This window comes from Micropterus salmoides, unplaced genomic scaffold (genome assembly GCF_014851395.1).
Source record: "Micropterus salmoides isolate LMB-PRFRI ecotype aquatic unplaced genomic scaffold, ASM1485139v1 Ms_hic_scaffold_3, whole genome shotgun sequence".
NCBI lineage: Eukaryota > Metazoa > Chordata > Actinopteri > Centrarchiformes > Centrarchidae > Micropterus > Micropterus salmoides.
The window spans coordinates 528,913-546,291 of NW_024042261.1; the positions used below are offsets into that span (position 1 = coordinate 528,913).

Consider the following 17,379-nt stretch of genomic DNA (forward strand, 5'->3'; position numbering starts at 1 on the left):
TGATTACGTTAATCGACCACCACAAGTTTGGCAAATGCTCATTCATCTTTTCATAACGAATGACAGTCGGAGTTAACCTCTCGCAGGTCGTAGCTAAAGCAAGAAGCAAGCTAACGTTAGATCGCCAATGCTGAGCTAAACATGTTCACTAACATCAGATTACTAACCTATTTTGCGTTCAGTGCTTCTTTGTTTGGGTCTTGTTGTATGAAGTTTTAAGGCCAAAGTTTACGATGAATGGCTCAGCAGCTGCCGCTGTTTGTTGTCCTCTCTCACATGTGGCCGCGCGCAGCTGATACTACGTGTTACGTAGGCAGGTTGTAGGGAGGGGAATAACAGAAATCTCATCAAACGTTTCCTAAAAAGAAACATTGAGTCCCTCACCTCGGGTCCGAGTCAAGTCTGAAGTTTTTTGAGGATTAGTCTCAAGTCGAGTCTGAAGTCTTTTGAGGATTAGTCTCAAGTCGAGTCTGAAGTCTTTTGAAGACGAGTCTGAAGTCGAGTCTGAAGTCACTGTGTGTGAGACTTAAGTCGCACTCGAGTCCAAGTCTCAAACTTGAGTCCCCATCTCTGGTCTATGCATCCCTGGTGGTTGGGAAGTGAGGGAAAATGGATGCAATTAAGAGAACTGAGATGCACCCATAGACAAACAACCAGTCACACCCACACCAAAGGACAATTAAGACTCACCAACTAATCTATCCTGGGGTGCTTTTCCCAAAAGCATTGTTGCCAACTACAGTAGCAAATTCCTTGGTTGGGATTATGCAGTTGTGATGCAACTGTTTCCCGAAACCCTAGTTCGAACTACGGAGGTAACTGAGTTGGTAACATACATGCTACGAACCATCGTTAAGCAACGCAGGTGTTCCCACGAAACCATAGTTCCGACGAACGTTTGCACAAACTGTCGTTAAGTTGCATAGTTCAAACTACAGCTACAACTACGCCACAGATAGCAGAAAAGGAGTATTAGGAGGTGGATATAATGTGTTTTAAGCAGGGAATGTTAGATAATCCTGCTTTACAAACATATTTAAGGTGAAGTTTCTTTTTAAATGTAATTATAAAAGTACTTTTAAATGTATTTATCTGTCATGGGTAGGGTTGCATTGATTCAGTACTATCTTAGTGTAGACCATCTATAAACAGCAGGTGTTTTTCTCACAGATCTCATGTCTATTCACAATAACTTGATTTAATATTAGTCACCAGTACAAAGATTAAAGGACAAAATGGAGAATGCAAAGATAAGACTTCTAATATTAGTTTGATGTTTACATTTCTAGGCCTCTGAGGACCATGGTGTTCTCTAGTCTTAATTACAAACAAATATAAAAAGGGACAGCATAAAATTCATGAAAGTGCTGCAATGAATAAATTCCTGAGAGCTTTCGTTGCCATTATAACAAAGATAAACAGGGAACTCACAGGATTCAAACCCATGTCTGTCTCAATAGAGAACATTTACAGTCACTTATCACAGTGAGCTAGTCTTAAGACCTTGATATCATTTGCGGCCAAGGGAATCATAATAGTGTTAAATTGTTAAACTGAAGATACTTGCGGATTAAACCTATTTCACTAAATGTCTTGTAATCACTAATAGTTCTTAATTTTGTCTTGTAAGTTCTAGCCTATATTTAGGCTAAATAAAACGATTAGGTTATATATATTATTTATATTGTTGATTTCATTAATGCTATTGTTGATTTTCTTGTTATGGCCGGTACGACTATGATATGAAAAGCCTAAATAATAAGTTAGCACAATAATGTCACAACTGACATATTTAGGCAGAATATGACAACGTTTTGTGAGTTTCCTGCTGTGAAAGTCAGACAAACACACCTGGAAACATGTTAGTTGGAACTATGTTGGTTCGAACTAAGTTAGTCCAAACCACAGTGGTACCAACAAAGTACGATTTCAGATGTTTGTTAGTTTAACAATGCATCGTACCAACATAGTACAATGCTAGCTTCTGTGGTTGTTCGGGAAACGCACCCCTGCACGGGGAGAACATGTGAAGTCCACAAAGGGAAGCTTGGAACAACCAAGGTTTGAACCAACAACCTTCTTGCTGTGAGACAACAGTGCCAACCACTGCACCACCATGCAACCCTAAAATAATTATATAAAATGATATAAATAAATTAATCAGGATACTTTCTATTGCACTTTAAAACTTGATAAGAACTTGGCGCAAGAAGTTAGCCTTCTGAAGTTTCCTAAAGAAATACAGCCGCTTCTCTGCATGACTGTCGATTTCCCCGATATGAAGTCTCATCGTTGTTTGAAATCCCGCCGATGATGGTTCTTTAAGAAAGTCTTGTTTTCCCAAAACCAAACAAAATCTGTTTCACAAGATAAAAAGTTTAAATCAAACTAACTACCCTGTTTCTCTGTGTTTCTCTCTCTCTCTGTACACAGTATAAAAGATGTTTCTAAAGTATCGTAATCAATTGAATTGGTCTGTGTTTTGTGTACTAGCTGTTGGCTGGAGCTCCATTTGGAACAACGAGGAGTAAAACTATCCCCAAGGAGCATCTGGCTTCAGCCCAGGACCTGGACACCATCTGGTCTCTTGGGGCAAGCCTCTTTTTCCTTTTACTGTAACATCAATAGCACATTACTAACAGATACAATGGGCCATTATTCAAAAATTACATTACTGCATTACTGCCTCCCTGACCTTTTCCCCAACTTAATATGTTGTTATTCTATGCTGAGAAGGATTTAGTTTATAAAACTTTATTGTAAAGTTCAGGGGGAAATGATAATGACGGGAGATGGCAGTGTGAACAGGAAATACTGAGGATGGCATGGACGCGGCGGGCAGGCAAGCAGAACAGGCAGAAAGGGAGACTGGGGAAGTGGTGATTCTGAAGGCACAAGCGGAGTCGGTAAATAGAGCACATAACAAAGTCAGCATGAATAACACTGAGACTGAGACACTACCAACTGTAGATGAAATAATGATCTGATGAGTGATGGAAACAGGGTAGATATAGGGGATATGGTTGTAACATTTTTGACATTTCTGTTCTCGGAGTTCTTTTAAACCAGTGAAAAACACTAGATACACAGGTCTGCTATTAAATTGTGTAGCTGTTGTCTCTGCAACACAGACAGAACATGCATTGTTTAGTTACAATTCACCCCATAGTCTGGGATAGTTGGAACATACATTGGGGTTAAACGTAACATTATGTAATAAGGAGTATGAGAAAAAAGTTATGTTGAAAGCTTTTTATTCAACACAAATTATTATATTAAATTATTTTAACATAATTTGTATGTGTGTGTGTGGGGGTGATCCTAATACTGTTGACCTAGTAGTAAACACATTAAACAAAATGTGCATCAACTGAATATTAGTGTGTGTGTTTATGCTCTCACTCACACTAAAATTTGAACATAATAATAAAACATTAAAAACATTACTGTGTGTGTTAGACACATATTGAAAACATAAATACAACTAAACATTTTCTTGGGGTAGATTGTAACATTTTCATTGTTGTTGCAACTAACCCAAACTCTTGTAGCTTTGAACTAGCTGACCTTACATCTAAAACATTAGCACTAACAACTTGCATTAAAGATATTACAAAAAAAAGATATACACAAAAAAAGAATCATTTAACTTTGACGAGTTTAAGTACAAAGCAGGGAACTATACCAAAAATATATGATGTAAGGAAAACATTTTCGTACCTTAAACATTTTTTTTCCTTCTGAAATTGGCTGTGCCTGCTACAGGATGCTACTATTTTACGTGTGGAACAAGGACTAAATTGAGCATGTGCAGAGTGAATCAGATGATTTATAACTTGTTCTTGATTGGAGAAATTGGACATGTTACATTCAATTAAATTAAATTAAATTCAATTTTATTTATATAGCGCCAAATCACAACAACAGTTATCTCACAGCACTTTTCATAAAAGAGCAGGTCTAGACCGTACTCTATGATGTTATTTACAGAAGCCCAACAGTTCCCACCAAGAGCAGCACTAGGCGACAGAGGCAAGGAAAAACTTCCTTTTAAGAGGCAGAAACCTCGAGCAGAGCCATGGCTCAGGGTGGGCGGCCATCTGCCTCGACCGGTTGGGTGAGGGAGAGAGAGAGAGAGAGAGAGAGAGAGAGAGAGAGGGCAGGAGAGGAACAGAGAGAAAAAGAGAGGGATGGAAGGAGAGAGAGAGGGGAGGGAGGCAGCCTACACAATATCCACACAGAGGTACAGACAGTAAAGGTGATGTTGCTATAGACTGAATGAAAAATGGTACAGATATTTATAGTAGTGTTAATGATTATAATAACGATAATAACAATAGGACTAGTAACAATAATTGTAGCAGAGGGTGTCGAGCAGGAACACGGGGGCAGCAGGTGACCCGCAGCCATAGATCCAGACTCCACAGCTCCAGAGCCAGAAAACCTGCAGGAAGTGATAGGAGGAGAGAGGAGAGAGACGAGAAAGCACAAGACTACCAGAAAGGGGAGAAGTTGTGTTAGTACATCTGACCTGTGTTACGATGCCTGGTCTCCCCGACTGTTGTGTGGATGAACTGATGGCTGGCAGGTGCGTTTAAATGCTGTGATCAGGAGGGGAAGTCTGAGTGAAGCCATAAAGAAACACTATGGTGAAAATCACCTGTGTCTGAATGACAAAAAGTAAATGAAGCCAGCGATGTTACATATTCCATCTGCCCGTTACATATTAATCTTTGACGTGACAGAGGCATTGGAGGAAAGGTCAGGGAGTCAATTTATCCTCTAGGCACCATGAATCACAAATAAATCAAGTTTGGGTCTGTAGCTGTTGCGATACCTTGCACTGGACCAAATATTTCACTGATCAGATCCATCAAACAGATTTAGCATTCATGATGATGTGTTAGACTGAATAGCATTTAAACTACCTGTGGTGGATTTTCTTTTCATGTCATTATGTACTGTACCTCTTTGTGTTTGTTGTGAACACTAGTTGTGTGTGTGTTGTATCTCCACAGGGCTACCTGCAGTACTCGGTGTTATTCTATGGTTACTATGGCAGGGTGAGGAAAATTGGCAGTGCAGGGTACCGGTTGCCCCTCGCCTACTTCCTGGTTGGGATGGCTGTCTTTGCCTACAGTTTCATCATTCTGTTAAGAAAGTAATCATTATGCTCTTTACAACTCATTTGATAATGGTATATATAAAGATTATATAATGATTTGTTAATATAACAAAGTGATTTAATACCTGAGGATGCAGTTTTCTGATCATATCTGTTTTAGATAATGACTAGATCATGTCATTTGTCATGTCACTCACTGAAATGTGACAGTTGCTGACAATACAGTAGATGAATAGTTAATCAGAGATTAGTAAAATTTAGTCCTACTAATGTCCTGGCCATGGCAGCTGGTCTGCTCCTGGAGGGAAGTAAATCAACACAAATCTTTTGCGTGAGTGCAGCCTTAGGGAACTTCGACATTGTGCTGTTGACCAACAGCAAATCATCAACAGTGCTGAGTTTTGGGAGGAAAGGGTACAATACACTAACTAAACATAAGAAGCATGGTTTGCAGACTGTTATGGGGCAGGAGTTAAATTGACATAAATATGTGTCTTAAAGAAACTGTGTGTACTTGTTCCCACGGTCCTATTTTTACAGGGTGCCATGTTCCCCAGCTCTATATTCCCCTAATATAACATATAAGATACAATTAACATCAGTCTTTCTAGTGATTTAAAATAATACCAAATATTACCAAATGTGATTTTTTATTAAGAATTATTATTATTCTTAGCTTAGCTCTCCAGGTACAGTAGTTAGCTGGCCCTGCAAGTTGTGACTATAGGTGCGTTTGAGATGCAGGAACTGACTTTTGCCGACTTGATAGTCTAACAGGAGACAAGGAATAAAAACGGAGCCGCCAAATTGCATTCTACCTGCATGAGCCTACTTTGAGCTGAGATCAAGGACTGATCTTGGGGCAGAAAGAAAAATGCCGTGATCAAGCACAAGGTGGTTCCAACTTTGTGCAGCCAGAGAAAAGCAACTGCGGCTGCGAGGTTTCAATGTCATGTGACATGGTGATGTTTTGCAGGACTGGCGAAAGTCGGACACAATTTTTAACCAGCATGCCTTATTTTGACGCATGAAGTCAAATGCACCTTATGGCACTAAGCAGGGCTGGACTGGGACAAAAAATCGGCCCTGGCATTTTTGGTACAGGCGGCCCGCAAAAATCGGTTGGACACCCCTCACCAATACACCACCCTTCCTCTAAGGGCTCAGATTAAGGGTGTGATGAAACACTTAGCCTATGAGATATAACATTGTATTGATGAAATAGTTGATAGGAGGGTTTGGGGGTCCTCTCCCAGAAGATTTTGAGCTATAAAACACTTAATTTCCTGCATTCAGGTGGCAGGTGACAATTCAGAATATAAAAATAGAACATTTTTAACAAATGCTTTCAAATAGTGGTGGCTACATGTGCCCAGCGTCCCCAGTGTAAATGACCCCACCTCCCTTCTCCCTCCCTACAGGTTGAGCTACTCCATGCTTACCACTTCACCTCCACTCTCCTCCTGCTCTCTCTCCCTCAAGTCACTTTGTCACTTGCTAACACCATAGACTGCCAGGGGCTACAGCCCTCCTTTACTCCTTCAAGTGTCAGTGCCTGCTCTACGTTGGGTGCTGCAGCTGATGTGATTGGGCCGGCCCAGTGTCGCTGTCCCTGCTTTATGGGTCTATTGTTGGCCCATTTTTTAAAAACAGTTATTTAAATAAATAATTTATGTTACACCGGCCCCAAAGGTGCGTCGGCCCACCGGGCATTTGTCCAGTATGCCAGATTACCAATCCAGCCCTGATACTAAGCATCTAGCACCGCCTCGTAGCAACCACCACCTGATGTTGTGATGACCTTAATAGACTAAAGTCCCTATAGTGTTTCCTAGAGGCAGCAATGTTCATTACATCCCCCAGTAGGCTACTAATGTAGGGGAGACTCACACAATTGACATTTTTCACACGCTGTCAAGCCACACATTATTTTCTCTCGCAGTGAAATACAAATGTAATTATAACCGATAAGACTCACAGAGTGAATTCACTCCACCCAGCTGAACGAGTGGAAATGTATCTGGTAGAGTTTTGCAACATAAACATCTAAAAACTAAAGCGCAACCTTGCTCTGTTTGACTGTGAGTTACTTTCGGTTTCACATGCATTTTCAAACTGCGTCGCTCAAACAGTCTGAAGGGGATAATGCTACTACCAGCGGATCAATAACGTAATGCACAGAAGAGTGAATGGCAGGTAGACTAATCATTAAATGATGAAGTTAGTCTGGTAATATTCTGACTTTTTTCTGGACATGAGAGAGAACACAGAAAGCCTATGGGGGAGAGATTCTGGATGTGCAGAAAGTTTTGAACATGAGCAGAAAAGCTGCTGAAACACAGGAGCTATTCAAGTCCAGGAGTTTCTAAGTGAATTAAAATTAAATAATTCATTATTGAGGTGAAAAGGTGCCATAATCACATTTAAAGACAAACAAAGACACAAAAGAGGAGGGGAGACTAAATCATGACTCAGCAGGGATGATATTAAATAAGCTGATCTACAGGAGAAACAGATCTGAGAGCAGCACAGAATGACTGGGAGCTGCATTGACTGTAGAGTGAATTGTCACCTGCCAGCTCTAAAGATTTCTTAAAAACAGTGTTAAAATCTCGTGTCTTCTCGATCTTGTGAACCCAATCTCAAATATCATCTTGTGTATCATCACACCCCTACTAAGAATGATTAATTGATAATTTTATCTTTCTTAGAGCCTTAAGAGTAGTGGGTTTGTCCTGAGGGAGTCAGAGGGAGCACAAGGGATCATCAATATCCACAAACTCCATGGAAATCTGTCCAGAGTTTCAACTGTCAAGTGTCAACTGACTGAGAAATGATAATACTCTTGCAGAATGGCCAAGAACTCTCGACTAAGCCTGGCCAGTGCCTCTGATGAGAATTTCACATTCTGCTGGCGAATTTTCTGTGCATGGGATTACCTAATCGGAAACCCAGAGGCTGCAGAGAGCAAAGGAGCTGCCATTGTCAACAACATCAGGGTGAGGGACACACAAGATGTCTGAGCAAGATGTTTGAGCATGAATATTTATTTTCCCTGTATTTCTGTATTAATGTATTTCTAACACTTTTCATGCACAGAACACTGTAAATCAAAAAATGTGGCTGGATGTGTTTTAACATTAGACACATAATACTGCATGTTTTTACGCACAGGAAGCCATTGTCGAGGAGCAGGAAAAGAAGAAGGATACCAGTCTGTAGGTGTCTTTGTTATTTGTTTTCCCATGTTTTCTGTGCATGTACTTAATTAGTGATTCATTTTCCTGAAACAACCAAGCAGTGACTCCATAAGCGGCTTGTTTCCCCCTTGAATCATTTTCAAATCCAGTTGATTTACCCAGCATGTGAAAACTGTACAGTTTATACACAGTGATATGCACTAATCCTGACATAAGTTCTAGAAACTGTAAATCACAAAAGGACATGACTGGAGTGAAAGAATAAATTAGAATGAGACAAACAAGTGCTCTGGGCCTCACTCCATATCTCAGTTATCATTGGTTAGAGGTCATCCTCCACCCTGAGATACGAGTGTCAGAGCAGGAGAAAGAAATTAGGTTGTGAAATGTATGTGTGTGAATATAGAATATGGACAGTATTAATATTCGGTGTCTAGGCTCTGACCTTTTCCTTCACTGCAAGCAAACACCAAACTCAGCACAGTAGGGTTTGAACAGTAGTAGAATGACAGCATAGCTTTCAGGTGAGCAGCATGGCAACAGACGTGCAAAAGAATGAGCAGAGCTGTGTAGTAAAGGGTGTGTTGGATGTGCAGTTAGAAGAGTATGTTAATGCGAGTGTAGCAGCAGACTCCAGTTGAATTCCTGAACCAGTTTCCACTATATAAAATATTTTGACCAATTAAAATGTTGAGGTACTGCTAGGATTTTGAATATTAAATTTGTGCTCTCTTCTCCAGGGCAGTTCTGATCAGTCTGCGTATCTTAGCCAACATCCTGGTGCTGCTGTCTCTGGCCGGCAGCATCTACATCATCTACTTTGTGGTGGACCGTTCTCAGAAACTAGAGCAGGAGAAGCCAGAGCTGACGCTGTGGGAGAAGAACGAGGTAGCAGAGCAGAGCACACATGACCATCCTCAACATCGTTAGTTTGATTAGATTATCCAACATACAGTTCTAAGGAATCAATGAAAGTGGAGACCTGAGACTGATCCAGTGGATGCCGACTAATGAATGGGAACCTCCATCTGTCAATGACAGCACACAATTTTATTCTCTTCGAAGAGGCTGCTCTTCTATTAGCATGTTCCACAATTGGTTCAGTGTTCAGCTCTTTATATGGCAATATAAGTAAAGTAACTGCAGATTTATCCGTCAAATACCTTCTATTTATCAATCATTAAGTCTTCAGACTGCATATTTAGTCTAAACAAAATTTCCACAAAACCCAAAGATATTCAATTTACAGTGACATGAAACAGAGAAAAACTACAGATCCTCACATTTTGAAACTACATGTGACAGTTTTATTTAGATACACTATATATGTGTCCATTATGATAAATAGAATTAACACAAATGTGAAGGATTCACTGCTGAGCAGTTGCCGTCGATAGCGGGAGGAGGGGCTGGTTGCCAAATGTGAAGATGCATTATTTTTTTTTTTTCCCCATCAGATTTTTGACAACTCTGCCTCTGATTGGCTAGTATTCGTTGCCTCCATTGGTTAAGGTAAGGGTTAGTCAATCAGAGGCACAGTAGGGGGACGTGACATAAAAATGGTGTGTGTCAAGTGAGAGTTGTCACATTAAGTACTTTTTTAGCTTGTTCATAACAATTCATTATAAGCCTCCCCCTCATTTTTATACACTTACAAACTATGAGTAGAACTCCTGCACATTTACTTGCTTACTGCTGAAAAATGTATTTGATTATGTTTTGGTATGTCTGACTTTCATCAATTATATAGGCAGCATCACAACCCTCTCTATACCGTGTTTTTTCCTCCCCACAATTTATGTCAAAAAGTGAAACTTTCATATAATTTAGATTTATTACAAATAAAGTGAAATATTTCAGCCTTTTATTGTAATCTTGATGATTATGGCTTAGAGGTCATGGAAATCAAAAATACACATCTCAAAACATTAGAATATTAGAATAAAGAATGTAAAATACAGAAATGTTGACTTTCTGAAGTTAAAAAGTTCTGTAAAGATTTACTGCATCAGTGCGGTGTGGCAGTTCTTCTGGAAAAGGAAATGAGCTTGTCAGCAGATGGAAGCATGAAGAGCTCTAAAATCTCCTGGTAGAGGCTGCATTGACTCTGGACTTGATAAAACACAGTGGACCAACAGAAGCAGAAGACATGTCACCGCAAAGCATCATAGACTGAGAAAAGAGGACTGTTGTCCACCGAGCAACGTTCCAGTTCTGTTTCTCCTTAGTCCTGGTAAGACGCTTCATGCCGTCTCTGGTTCAGGAGTGGCTTGACACTAGGAATGTGACACTTGTAGCTCATTTCCTGGACTCGTCTGTGCCTGCTGGCTCTTGATGCACTGACTCCAGCCTCGGTCCACTCCTTGTGAATCCTTTTCCTACCACACTTTAACCTTCCAGACAACTTTCCATAAACATGCTTTGATCCAGCACTCTGTGAACAGCCAGCCCGCCCAGCAGCGACCTTCTGTGGCTTACCCTCCTTGTGGACGGTGTCAATGAGTGTCTTCTGGACAACTGTCAAGTCAGAAGTCTTCCCCATGATTGTGATTGTGTACTGAACTAGACTGAGAGACTAAAGGCTCTTCTCAGGTGGACATTTCTGTATTATACATTCTTTATTCTCATATTTTGATATGGATTTTTGATTTCCATGAGCTGTAAACCTTTAGGTATAATGAATCTAGAATATGAAAGTTTAAATTTTTGACTTAAAAGTTTTTACGATATTCCATTTTCTTGAGATGCAACTGTATATACACATAGTAGCTGCCTCAAACATCCAATCAGAGGACTATCACCTTGACTTTACAAAAAGCATATCTGCCACCAGTCAGAAAATAGATGAGTGAAGAAATTACAAAGATACAAAATGACTCAATATAACGGTATCCATAAATATCAAACCTCAAAACTCTCCAAAGGTAAAGAAATAGAAAAGAGCAAGCAAATTTAAAAGCAAACATACTTTGGGCCTTTGGAGAGCTCGTTGGTGCAGTAAAGATTTCAAATATCAGTATGCAGCCTTATTGACGATTAACTGTCATCAGTCATTGTATGGTTTATCTGACTGTCTCATCACTTCATGTAATCACCATTTTCCATCCCACATAACCACACTGGGAACAGTTAATTTTACAAAGTGATTATTGGCAATTACTCGTGAATTAAATTATTCAACTCATGTGATGAGAATTTGTGTAGAGCAAATTGATATATATCAAAGATATTTTTTTATATGAAAGCTGCTCTATAGGCACCACTGCTGAAAAGTGACAATGAAAGAAAACTAAATACTGAATTGGGTTTAAAAATGTGAGTGGAGTGGAATGCAGAAATAACTTTCAGCAAAATTACAAGTCCTGTGTCTGCACAGTGCACTATTTGTTACCTCTCATTGGATTTAACTACCCATGATTTCCTGAAATTGACAGTATCATTAACTCTCATTTAGACAAAAAGGACATGTGGTGTTTCAGTAAACCTCTTAAAAACCTCTTGAATTTGAAATTCCATTTTGATACATAGATTTTTATTAAACTTGACATGACCCCATTAATTATTTTATATTCTCCAACAAAATATAGCATTATATATTTCTTATATGTAAAAACTTTAAATTCAAAATTTGACACACTTGTGCCTCATGAATACATTTCAAACAAGATTGCATTTATCAAAACAATTAAGACTTTCACATCTTTGCTGATGGAGAGACAGACAACAATATCTATCTGCACTGTATATGATGATTTTCAGTTAAAATATTTTTTCTCAAAAGAAAGATCTTTGGAAACACCCTTTTATGTCCTTCCTAACTACAGGTGAGTGTGGTGGTTTCTCTCATCACCATGATTGCGCCGTCTGCCTTTGAGCTGGTTGCTCAGCTCGAGATGTACCACCCACGAACGTCGCTGCGATTCCAGCTGGCCAGGTACTCTATCACTCCAACAACAAGATGAGACAATATTTTAACACTAGTTAAAAGAAAAAGAAATCTTCAACTACAAAATATATGACTGGAAAAATAGTCTATTATTTGACTGAAATTCACAAAATGCAAAACAATGCAGGTGCATTTTAAACTGTTGCTTACATATTGTTTGTGTCTTGTCTGTCGGTTGCCGTTTACTGTTTCCAAAATGCTGCCACGCAAACAATTTAAAAATGGCGGGGGCATCTTCTATGCTATTTTTACCCGCACACTCCATCATGCTGATATCATGAGACACCTTTTCACCTTGAAAAGAATCATGACACAATATCTCGTCACACCCCTGCTAATTATAGACTACAGAATCCATCACAAGTCTTAGTGTACACTAACACTAGTAATATGTTTATGTGTTTACAGAGTGCTTGTTTTATACCTGGGGAATCTCTACAGCCTCATTATTGCCCTCCTTGATAAGGTCAACAGCATGAGCTCTGCTGTGAGTATAGAAACTATAGAAAAATAGAAGCATCTGTTTCTTGTTTAGTTTTTTTGTTAGGTCTTATTTCATTGTTCTGGACAGCATACCATTTAGTTATGATAAAATCAGCTGCTTCCCAGAGATCTGGAGATGTGGCTTTATCATAAAAATAATCAGGTGTGTCATCACAGATTGTAACAATCCCAGAGTTACTTAACCCTCATTATACTCACTTACCTCGAGTAGTGTGTGGCAACACAGACAGCTTTAGTTTCTACCAAGGTTTTGAGATAAACTTGCGCCAGTGCCCCACTATTGTGAGGATTGGAATTTTGTTTGTGCTCCTCATAAATTGAAAATATTTGAAAAACTTCACAATGCAACATCTCTTTTCAGAACTAATGTATGACTTTTAAAGGGGCTATTTCTTCAGTAGAAGGTTGCAAGTAGAAAAACATGTATTAATAACATGCATTTTAGCCATAATCAGGTCAATGCATCCTCAGCATAGAGGAGCTGTTGTGTTTGGGTTAGGGTCAGGGACAGCCAGAATACATTGAACTAAAGTGAACAATTTTGATTAGGAGATAAGCAACAGTATTACACAAATGCAATGTTTACTATACTTGTCAGGCAGCGCATGTAGCAATGTTGGATGTTCTTTCAGTAACACTCTTTTACTTGTTGCTTATTCACAGAATATTTTGTTTGTATGCCTCCTGGTTTTTCAGAATAGTGCAATGAACAAGTGTTGGGCTCTCGGTGTGCTCGTAGCTCGTGAGCCATCCATGAAGGCCCGCGCCACAGTGTCTCGTGCGACTAGTAAAGCTTCAAGCTGTGCACTAAACACAGACATGACATTGATATGTGTGTTTTCTCATCTCACTCAGTATGTTCTTAGTTGCCCATCTAAGAGTATCATAGCACATAGTAGCTGGTGATGGCCCCTATACTATATTGGTCTTCCAGGTCCCAGTGAATCCTGGAAACTGGTCTGACTCCAGCTCCTTCCTGGCTACCATCTCTCAGTCTGAGGTAGACAGCCTCTCCACCCTGGTTTCTGGGATCTCTGAGCATCACAACAGCACCATCGCCATGGTGCTGGATGTTACTAACAGTGGCAGGAGCAGCTCAGGGACTGTCTCCAACCAGACAGTTCTGTTTGAAAAGAACACCCGCTCTCAGCAGGACCAATGCTGGGAGACCTACGTTGGACAGGTTCTTTCTTCTGGTTGCTATACTTTACAGTCACATGGCACATGTCTTGCCTTTTTCAATAGAAATTAGGTCCTGTGAAATAAGTTCTAAAAGGAACAGAAATTATAACGACAGACGGTGGTTGTATTTATACAGTTCAAATGTATCAGATCAAGGACCAGGTCTGGAAGGCTTCACTGTGTTTCTGTTCATGCTGTGAATGATGAATGCTAGCACAAATCATAGTGTTATTAATCAGAATATAAACATTTTCTAATTAGCAGTAAATGCACAAAGTACAGCTGAGCATTGGTGGAAGAAGTAGGGGAGAGCCGGGACGATTGAAACACAGGACAAATGAAACACAACGATTTTCTCGGAGACCATATACGTCTGATTTGCCAAATTACCTCAGCACATACAGTCCACAGTACTTAACAGAACAGGGAAAAATCTAGTGGATACGTCACACTTTCACAGAGTTATATGAAAGAAGCTGTTTTCAATTACAGAAAGTAAATTCACTCAAGCGATAATTTTTTTTGAATGAAGAGTTGTGTTTATTGTTCTATGTGCCATGGTCATGATCACAGCCATTCTACCTTATTTAGATACGGCGGGAGGGGGGCAGTGTCCACTTGGCTGCAGGCTGGACCACCAGGATGCTCACAGCCAAATAACAGGGTCTTCACAGTAGACCAGGAAAACAGGCTGCAGATGATCATAAAAAGGGCAGGCGATATCTAATCCAAATGTGCATTAGCTGTTGAATATTCTAGTTAGCTAGCTAAGTTATATTTATACTATTTTTTATTAAGAAAAAGGACATAATGACTTTGCAATTACATATTAAGAAGGGCAGTGTCAAGCTTTCTAAAGAAAAACAAGAATAACATAAACTATTTAAATGTATCGTTGTGTTTCATCCGTCCTGCACAGTAGGGACGAATGAAACAATGCGCACCTTTCCTTCAAAGTGAAATTGAAGTTGTTACACATTTTACAAGATAACACCTGGTATTGATAGAGCACAGACGTGAGTTATTGATGACAACAACAAATGATTTCTGTCTGTAACGTTTATATTTTAAAATGATGTATATCTGAAAAGTGTTTCAATCGTCCTGGCTCTCCCCTACTCAATTTTCATACTTAAGTAAAAGTACAGATACCACATGAAAAATGTTACTCAAGTAAAGTCATCCAGTATAAACCTACTCAAGTAAAAGTAAAAAAGTACCTGGTTTTAAAAGTACTACACATCAAAATGTATTGATCTTACAAAACGCAATCTATCTTTTTAAATCCACTCAAGACAGGTTTGAATACAAGTATATTATATACAAGTTTTAGTGAATCACAGTAAGTAAAACTGAGTCGCAAGAGGACAAGTGGATTTTTCCTATATGTGGGGAGGATAAGTCTGAGTTATTGCTCTGCTGGTGTGGTAGTATCCCCTTCAGACCGTCTGACAGACACAGAACCCCATTTGGGACTTTGGGTATACTAAGATGAGACAAGGAGGCGGAAACCAAAACTAACTGAAACACTTCTCAGTTCACAATCTCAGCAAAAATCCACACGTTAACTTCAGCACCTCTCATAAAGGGCAGCTCACAGTCCCAAACAGAGCAAGGCTGGCTTCAGTTTTCAGATGTTTATATCGCAAAACTCTACCAGCTACGTTACCACTCAGTCACAAACTGGCTGCGACTCCCAGTGCAAAAACAGAGCTGCTGCACTGTCACACCTGACACCGTAATGCTCTCACTACAATCCTCCCTCTGTAAGAAGCCTGAGTAGAAACCTTTTCTAGAAAAATCAAGTGCTGGTTTGAATCGACCTCTGCGCACTAACTCAGTCCCCATGAAGTCTGATAAAACTGGGGGCCAATCTGCTGGGTCATGTGGTGGAGCAGCAACTGTTCCTTTAGGGTGTGAGCTGCTTGGATCTGATGCTGGCTGTACATCTCTGGCTGTGCTGGTACTGGCTGAGGATGGATGTGTTTCACCTGGGACTGTGAGACCTGCTAAAGAATTTTGGACTGTGTCTGTGCTGGTACTGGCTGCGGCTGGATGTGGATTAACTGTGCCTGTACTGGCTGATGATCCAGCATCTACTCTACTGACAAACTTCAGCACAGCCCCTGTAAATTATAGATATTTTCTACATATTAATGTTATCAGCTGCATCAGGCATATTCAAACTGGCTCCTCCAGGTTTCCTTCAATACATTTTCAAATATAAAATACTATTTATAAAATGACTGGGCTGAATATGTGATGCTTATTATTTACTGAGATGTGCATCCATATTGGCCAGTCTGTCCAGCTAATCAGCACTTTAATACTCAATGTGAATCCACTGCTTCCCATCTTGCATTAGTCCAGAGTTGTAACTAAACTTTACTGTCTTGTTTTTAAATGATGTATGAGGAGCGCCCTCACATCCTGTCTGGACTGGTCCCACAGATTTCTTGCTGGAATGCGTTTAATTTCGTGCACGCGCATATGAACGCATTTCCGAGCTACAGTTTATAAACACCGTGGCCCGTCTGCGTTTATCAAACGTAATAAACATTGTTCAGTCACAGTCTAGCAAGAAACCACAACACAGACAAGAGCTGCGCTGCTCAGCTGCTTAGAGGGACAGACAGACGGAGAGATTCACTGCAGCTGCTGTGATCTACATCAAACTCTGAGAAGAGAGAACAGGTTCACCTGACTGCTGTTCCCGCAATTCACTCTCATAGAATTTTTCTCACCTTGTGCCTAGAAGGGTAGTCCCTCTTCATCCTCTCATTAAAGTTGTGAACATTCGCCTTCTTCACCTTTGACAGGAAAGCTCTGCGCTGCACTGTCTCTGCGTATGCCAGTGTCACATCAACTGGCTGAAGTTGATCCGCACCGAGTCGGCTTTATCAGTTTTACATTTGTTTTTCACTGCTGCTCCACTCAAGTGCGCTGCATAGACGACTAATACCAATGTAACGAGGTCTCGTGCAGAATATAACGGAGTAAAAAGTCAATATTTGACTTTAAAATGTAGCGAAGTGAAAGCGAAAAGTTGCAGCAACTAAAAATACTCAAGTAAAGTAGAGATACCGAAAAAAAACTACTTAAGTACAGTAACGAAGTATTTGTACTTTCCACCACTGCAGCTGAGGCTGAATGGGTACTGTATATAATTAGTTTAGCTGATATTAGGTTAACCAAAGTATTGGATAAACTGAAGTTTGGAATGTCAGGGGAATCATCAAAGTTATCATAGTTTATCCTGAGGGGGGACATTAATGTCTGAAATTTTATGTCTGAAATTTTATGTCAGTCCATCCAATAGAGACACATTTTAGTCTAGACAAAAAGTTGCTGATGGAGCAACTAAACCATTATAATACCAAAATAGTAGTATAAATAGTATTATCCCTGTCATTTTCTTTTTA

At 39.8% G+C, this 17,379-nt stretch overlaps 1 protein-coding gene across 1 annotated transcript in view; it reads left to right on the forward strand.

The window, feature by feature from the left end:
• The window catches only part of LOC119882406 (transmembrane channel-like protein 3), a 41,993-nt gene that overhangs the window by 13,365 nt on the left and 11,249 nt on the right, over positions 1-17,379 (forward strand). The window contains exons 6-13 of the mRNA XM_038692428.1: positions 2,494-2,592; positions 5,019-5,161; positions 7,977-8,124; positions 8,300-8,343; positions 9,066-9,213; positions 12,150-12,259; positions 12,680-12,758; positions 13,710-13,958. Coding sequence (XP_038548356.1) covers positions 2,494-2,592; positions 5,019-5,161; positions 7,977-8,124; positions 8,300-8,343; positions 9,066-9,213; positions 12,150-12,259; positions 12,680-12,758; positions 13,710-13,958 — 1,020 coding nt within the window. The remainder of the gene's footprint in view (positions 1-2,493; positions 2,593-5,018; positions 5,162-7,976; positions 8,125-8,299; positions 8,344-9,065; positions 9,214-12,149; positions 12,260-12,679; positions 12,759-13,709; positions 13,959-17,379) is intronic.